This window comes from Cucumis melo, chromosome 2, assembly GCF_025177605.1.
Source record: "Cucumis melo cultivar AY chromosome 2, USDA_Cmelo_AY_1.0, whole genome shotgun sequence".
NCBI lineage: Eukaryota > Viridiplantae > Streptophyta > Magnoliopsida > Cucurbitales > Cucurbitaceae > Cucumis > Cucumis melo.
The window spans coordinates 1,580,291-1,588,272 of record NC_066858.1 but is presented as its reverse complement, the minus strand read 5'-3'; the positions used below and the strand labels follow the sequence as shown (position 1 = coordinate 1,588,272).

The window sequence follows — 7,982 nt, the reverse complement described above, 5'->3', positions numbered from 1 at the left end:
AAATTTTTAAGGAACATGTGACACTCGAGTAGAAGAAGTACATCAATAAATCGATACCACTTTCGAATGAGATTCATCTTTGAAATATGCAAGGTGTAGCTAAAAGTTACGTGTGTAAAAAAAATATCGATTTGTACTTTTACACCATAGGGGTCGTATCAATTTAAGCTTTTAACTTTTGTAATTTACACCATCCGTTACGTTTTGTTCGAGAAAACCTCATACGAAATTTCGTAAATGAATCGATTTAATCTCTAACTTAGAATTTTCTTTAAGAATCGGTCCATGAGATATTTACTTTAATAGTCCATTTTGTAAAATTGATATTTGAAAAAGTTTACACGTGTTTGCAAATTTAGTGTATGGATGATTTTCAAAGGTAATCATATAATGGTGGGTTTAAGTTGTTTGACTTATAAATTCTTTGGAGTTTATTAACTCAAATCAGTTTTCCAAGATATTTGTCAAAGCGAAATATGAAAGAGGGTATATATTGATGGATCTAGTTACGAAAATTCATGATTTAAATTGATACAATTATTAGTTTAGAATTTTAATTGATATAACCAACACACTTTAGGACTATGAATTAGTATTTGCCCAAATAGTTTTAAAAAATTAATAGTTATCACCTATACCGACAAGATTTACATTTCTTTTTAGTGACTTATTAAAAATAACTTTAACCCAAACCTATTTGGCTTAAGTTGAATCAATATATGTAATAGATGATCTCGTAGGAATTTTCTGCATAAATAAGTATGCGAGTAAAAACAAAATATACTTGAATAATCTGTATTGATCTACGAGAATAGTCCTCATTCTCGAGATAAGTAAGGTGACAGTGATTAGGTTGCAAATAAATAGGAAAATACGACCAAAGTTGTAAATGCCAAATCTGGATTCGAAATCTTGATCGAAATCATGGGTCTAGAAGATTACATGATATCATCCTCCAACTTTTTGTGTTGGTTTCTTAATTTATGTTCCAATGCATAATGTGGTTTGGTAACCCTAGTTGGGAAAACCAAGCAGATGCACTAAAAATTTGGACAAATAATCTTATTTGTTTTAGTTTCTCCATAAACAAAGAAATCCAATTTTCTATAGTATCTACACACTATCTTCCAAGTCACATGAGGTTCAAACTTTGTGTTTGATAAGTAATTTATTATAATTGTTGTGCTTCTAAGTTATAGACATGAATGGGAGTAAATACATTTTCTTTGAAAATTGAAAGTACCTTTGTTGTTATATTATATTTAGTAGTTTTGATTTCATTTATTTCTTTTTGAATTGTTAAGCATAGAATCTCATTGTTCTCTTCCTAACTCAACTATTAATTGTTCTTCTAATGCAATGTCTAGAATGAAAATAAAATTTCTAAAATTGCTATTATTACAATAACATCAACAAAAAGAAAAAAATAGGAGAATTTTTTTTTTTAAAAAAAGAGAATTAAAATACATTAGGGTAGCTTCTAGCTAATGACATGTTTTTCCATTCCCTTTTTGGTTAAGTATTGGCAATTTGAATCTTTTCTTTAGACATCCAAACACTACAAATACCACATTGATCACTACGACTAGCCAACTGGTTCCTTAATCTTCTCGTTTATCGATGAAGGAAAGGATACTATCTGGAAAACATCTTTCCGTATCAAATAACAAACTCGAAATGATGCTAATGTTATATGTTGCTGAAATATGGAGAAATTTGTTCTCTTCTTTATGAATGTGACAAAAACTAGAAGTATTAATCGAGGTTACAACATAAATGACATTTGCTTTAGAAAATGTGCTTGATTTTACCTCCCTCGAGTGCTCGATTGATGTCCATTTGCTTGATCTTTGCAATTGTTGGCAAACATTCGAGAGATGAGGCCTCCTATCAAGCCTTGACCCCTCCTATCTCATGTTTTCTATCCTTTCACGCTAGCCTCCACCTAAGTCAAGTTGCTGAATACAAAATGTAATCATGGTTTGGTCAAAAGGATGAGGGATTCGATGGTCTTGGGTGGATTGTTTGAGATCGTTGAGGTTGAGTGATCCTAGGGATTGCAAATGTCTTTGGAATGCATACAATATCAATTTCTAGAAAGTTGAAGCGATTTTGGAGGGTTAGTTGGTGTTACATCGAGATTGAGCTTGAAAAAATCCACTGTTCGAAATCGAGTCATATGTTATGAAGGTGATTACTTTGTTGTTCATATATAGAAGACTTTGTTACCATTGTGCCAATTGGAATCTTCATCGATCATGAGAACAATGGTACTTTTAGGTTAAAAGGTGACTCTAGCTAAGAATATAGGCATAGTAGTTTAAATAGTTTTTCATTTGGTGTTGAAATCATTAAAGAGAATTTGAAAGTAAAATAAAAAAAGAAAAAAGGCAAATGAAAAAGGGATAGTGGAACAAACAAACCAAAATGGTTTGAATGAAAAATGACATTAATTATACTCACAAGTGAACATGAATTTTTTTGGGAATGATTAGTGATTCTTATGTATGAAAACTACAAAATGAAAAAGGAATAATATTATGTCATCACTGTCATGTGATTACTTCACCTAAAAGTTTACATGTTAGGTTTCATTTGTTGCAGCCAGATAAAGCACAAAGTACAACCATTCTTTAACCATTTTTTAATGACATATTAGGCAACCCTATTAGAATTAGTTTAAACATTTGAAAAGTTGTTCTAAATAAAGAGTCTAATCCATTAATGCCCACAGTTTTGGATCAAATTCACAACAGCCCATAACTCATAGGTTACCAATAAGTCAACAAAAATAGTATATATGAAACTATACAAAAGAAGCTACTTAGACTTAAACTCATCTTAAGATCACAATTTCAAGTAATTTAAAATTCACTTGGAGTTGATAAAAAAAAATAGGTCAACGTTCGATGACAAATTTCAAGCTTGATAATAATAAGCTCATAAGCTTCGCTTTATTTCATTGTCGAGAAATCGAAAAAATTTATGTCTCAAGGTTTAACTCAACGATAACTCACTTTTTTTTATTAACATATCTAATTATTTGTGTGAGAAATTTGCTTATGTACTAGTTGCTCCTCCAACCTGCTTCTTAGTCTCGTAAATAGAATTGACCTAGGCAAAAATACTTGCAACAATGTGAGGTTGAGATGGGTATATTTTGATTGATAACTAAGTTAATACACGAAGTTTTTAGCTCAATTAAGCATTAAAAGAGTTAAGTTTCTTCCTAGAGTTACTTGCATCCTTGCCTCGAGGGTGTAGATATGAACCTATTCATAAGACCCTTCCTTAAAATTGCAAGGTGCTAGTGCCAGTGTCGAGTTTGGCTTAGTTATTTCCTCTTTGGTTAAACTCCACGAGCTTGGCTAGTTGAATCGAAATTTTTTGGGATACACAGGCTCATAGCTAGTCTCCTGTCTCAGTTAATCATTTCGATGGTATTACGATCAGAGGTTGATCTTCTGAAACGTAACAAGGCAATCGAAAACCGACGTGCTGATCCGTACTTGTTCAAAACCGACATTGACCGATCGACGTTGACCGTATGAGAGAGAAAATATTAAGAAAGGACGAGAGAGAGAGAGAGAGAAGGAAATAGAAAAGATTCACGGGCTAACTCCAAAGAAACAACAAAAAAGAAAGAGAGAAAAAGTGTTAAATTTCTTTGTGTTGTAAGTTGTAACCCACATTTTTATATCCCAAAAGTGCAACCTGTCATCTCCTTGTGGTTTATATTCAATCTTTTCTCCCTCTCTCTCTCTCTCTCCCTCTCTCTCCGCTTTCCTCTGTCAGTAAAACCACCCGTGAACACTCTTTCTTAACTCTTTCATTCTCATTTCATTACCATTCTCATTTCCACCTAATCCCATTCCTTTTCTTTCTCTCTTTATAAAACCCCAAAACCCCCCATTTTTAATATCAATTCCATTCCCAATTCCTCCCTTCAAAAATCATGTCGAAACTTCACCCTCATCCTTCTCTCCTTCTTCTTCTTCTGCTTCTTTTTCTTCTTCTCAGCTTGAGTTTCACTCAAACACACTGCCATACTAAACGCCTAAAACCCAATAACTCATCCAGAAACAAGAACTTTCTTCCCAACAATTCAACCAAAACACAATTCTCAGAACAACAGTTCCTGAAATGGGTGAAATTCGTCGGTAGTCTCAGACACTCTGTTTTCAAAACAGCCAAGAACAAGCTTTTTCCTTCTTTCACACTCCATGTAGCTAAAAATCCCGCCGCCGGCGACTTCACTTCCATCCAAGACGCCATTGATTCCTTACCTTTCATTAATTTAGTCAGAGTCGTCATCAAAGTTCATGCAGGTGTATACACGTGAGTAAATCCTACTAAATTACAACACTCTGTTTTTTCTTCTTTTTTTTGGCTTCTTTCTTCTATAAAAAAAAAAAACCAACATTATTTGAATGCTCTGTTTATTTGGTTTCTTTCTTCTATCAAGAATCCACATCGTTAGCCTCAACCATCAGGTTTTTGGTTTTTCGATTTTGAAAGTTAAGCCTACACATCCCACTTTAGTTTTCAAGTTTCGTTGGCTACATTCTAGAATCGTTTTTAAAAAAATCAATTCAAATTTTGAAAACTTTCGTTTTGTTTTTGGAATTTGACATAGATTTCAATTCTTATGTGCATGTCATTGTAACAATAAGAAAACAAATAAACTTAGTTCGACATAGTTACCAAACCAGCCATAGAATACTCTTTTTTTTTTTTTTCGTTTTCTTTCTTCTATTAAGAATCAACATCATCAGTAAAATGGGAGATTAAATTGAACAGAGAAAAAGTAAACATTCCACCATTAAAATCCTTCATAACGATCGAAGGAGCAGGAGCAGAAAAAACAATCATTCAATGGGGAGACACAGCTCAAACACCAGGCTCAAATGGCCAACCAATGGGCACATACAACTCCGCCACATTCGCCGTAAATTCCCCATATTTCATAGCCAAAAACATCACATTCAAGGTAAAAAAAAAAGAAAAAAAAAACCCTTTCTCTTACTTTTCTTTTTCATTCAACTCATTCTATTCACCAAAAAACAGAACACAACCCCGGTTCCAGCGCCAGGGGCAATCGGAAAACAAGCAGTAGCATTCAGAATATCAGCAGACACAGCAGCATTCTTCGGATGCAGATTCTTAGGAGCACAAGACACACTATACGATCATTTAGGAAGACATTATTACAAAGATTGTTACATAGAAGGATCGGTGGACTTCATATTCGGAAACGGGTTGTCTCTGTTCGAGGTCAGCAATTCAAATTACAAAATTTTGAAATTGAATTTAATTGATTGATATTGAAAAAAGAGGTTTATGGGTTTTGTTTAGGGATGTCATGTTCATGCAATAGCACAATATACGGGAGCATTGACGGCACAAGGGAGGAGTAGCTTGTTGGAAGATACAGGGTTTTCGTTTGTGAAATGTAAAGTCACGGGTTCGGGAGCTTTGTATCTGGGAAGAGCATGGGGGCCATTCTCAAGAGTGGTGTTTGCTTATACTTATATGGATAATATTATCATTCCTAAAGGATGGTATAATTGGGGCGATCCTAACCGCGAAATGTATGTCATCTTTTCTCTCTTCTTCCCCTTCAATTTTTTCTTCAAATCTATCAGTCAAATAGGATCAAATGTCTGGAAACGCTGTCGTTTTTGCTCATCCTACGTGGGATGCACCAAAGCAAAAAGAAGCAAAAAACCACCGTCCCACCACTGTCTCCGCCGCCCCCGCCGCCACCTAACCTCTAACAATGGTGGTTTAGGGCGGTGGCATTTTCCATTTGGCTGTCTATGATTTGTCACAGAGCATACGCATGCAAGGGCATTTTAGTAATTTAATATTATTAGTGGTTATATTTATAATTGTTTTTGTATATGTTTTATATGTTAATAGTTTTGTATAATCTAATTGATATATTTACGATTAGGACGGTTTTTTATGGACAATACAAATGTACGGGAGGAGGAGCAAGCTTTGCTGGTCGAGTTTCATGGTCGAGAGAACTTACAGACGAAGAGGCCAAGCCTTTTATTTCTCTTACTTTCATTGATGGCTCTGAATGGATCAAAATATAAACCTTTTTATTTTTATTTTTATTGTTATTATTATTATACACATTTTAATTACTAATTAAACAATAATTCAAATACAATATGAAGTTTATTAGGTTAATAATTCTCTTTGTATTTAATTCACTTTATTTATAAATCTATAAACTTGTGTATTCACAAAATTATATAATGTATCTAATATCTTTGTCTTGTATTTATTTAAGTTGTAATGTGACATTTTTGTCCTTTCCTGGAACCATTTTTCTTTTCTTACTTTTATCTTTTTTGAATTTATTCAATCTACTACTTTTGATGGGTCTGGTTTGATTAATAAATGAAACTGCTTTTTTTTGTTTTTAAAGAATAATTGAAGAATCTTCTTCAATTTTTATGATTATTTTGAGAATATTTTAAATATTGTGAAATGCATTTGTCTAATAATGTTTTGTTCATATTCGAAAATAAAAATTTTAGTTATTGTTTTTTTAGGAAATCTTAAATTTAGCCTCACTAAATTTCTTAGCTAAAATTGATTAAGTAATCATCATCATTTTCATTAAAATTAAAAAAAAATATATGTAAATATAAATTTTAAAATTTATATTAAAAATGATAGTAAAAAAAAAAAATCTACCATAAAACGAGTATTAGGGACTAAAATTGAGTGTTTATGAATTAAAATTGAACATTTAGGATGAACAAACTCTAAGATATAGGAATCGAAATAATATTTTATTTGATATTATTTTACAAACACATTAATAGATGTTAATACTTTAATGTGTTTTGGCATAGCTTCTTAAAGAAAACCCATCCTAAAGAATAAAATAAATCTTTATAATAATTGAAAAGTATTTCAAACAGAAATCATTATTGTAGACATGAAAAAAAATAGAAATTACTACCAACCCCTAAATGCTAATTAATCAGAATTTATTAAGAGTATTTAAAAGCTTTCTTATATTAATTAACTAAATAAAATTAACTAAACCAATGATCAAATAATAAATATTTTCCTAATGAATATATAAAAAACCGATTTATGTCCAAAATATACAATATAATACTACAATAGGAATCCATCGCCTAAAAGTCGAAGTTAATCGTCCGTAACAATATGATTGGTCTACTAATTCCTTGAATATTTTAACTAGAAAATTCAAAAGAAAATGGCAAACATTTTTGTCATTTTTTCATTTCCCCCAATAAAATAAAATATTAAGAAAACATAAAGAAATGGGTCTATCTGACATTGTTGGTAGCATGTGAAGGTTTGCTGTAGAGAGGAAGAAGAGGAAAACTTTGGCATACTCATACATATTTCACAAATGTCAAACAACTAATTTTAATTATAATAATTAGTATTTTTAATCCTTATAACCTATCGTTAATAATAACTCGGGTTAGTGCTTGAGTCGAGTCCGAGTTAGATGAGCCTCTGAAGCCCCTCTACTCGATCTAGTATAGAGCTATTTTGAGCTAACCTATATATAAGATCTTCAATCGATGCGATGTCGATTCTATCACATTATGATGTCTACATTAATATTTGAATTGCAATTTAACTAAGCATATAAAAAGTTGGGTCCTCTCAAATTATGTGTAGCACCAAAATGTTGGTGTTTTTTTATCAGAATTGGAGGTTGTAAGATGTCAAACCGAGCATAATTGTTAAATTTCTAGATTGGTGTATATTTACTAGTTCAGTTGGTCGATCCAAACCCCAAGGCACTTACTTTTTTTTTTGTATTTTTGACACATATTTCCCTATTGCTCCTCCTAGTACCTTATGGGCTTAAGATGACTTGTGGGCTTTGAGCCTTACCTTGGTCAACCCTCGATAGTTTATATCAATCATAATATTTAATGAGTAACTGGAGTTAGTTTATGGCTTATAGATAT

The 7,982-nt window shown here is 32.0% G+C and overlaps 1 protein-coding gene across 1 annotated transcript; it reads left to right on the top strand.

Annotated features, from left to right (window-relative positions):
• Positions 1-3,776: 3,776 nt before the first annotated feature.
• LOC103492268 (probable pectinesterase 53) lies at positions 3,777-6,448 on the top strand. Its single transcript, XM_008452567.3, has 5 exons — positions 3,777-4,338; positions 4,801-4,990; positions 5,068-5,274; positions 5,356-5,591; positions 5,957-6,448. The coding sequence occupies exons 1-5, from the start codon at positions 3,956-3,958 to the stop codon at positions 6,102-6,104; spliced, it is 1,164 nt and encodes a 387-aa protein (XP_008450789.1). The 5' UTR covers positions 3,777-3,955; the 3' UTR covers positions 6,105-6,448.
• Positions 6,449-7,982: the final 1,534 nt, after the last annotated feature.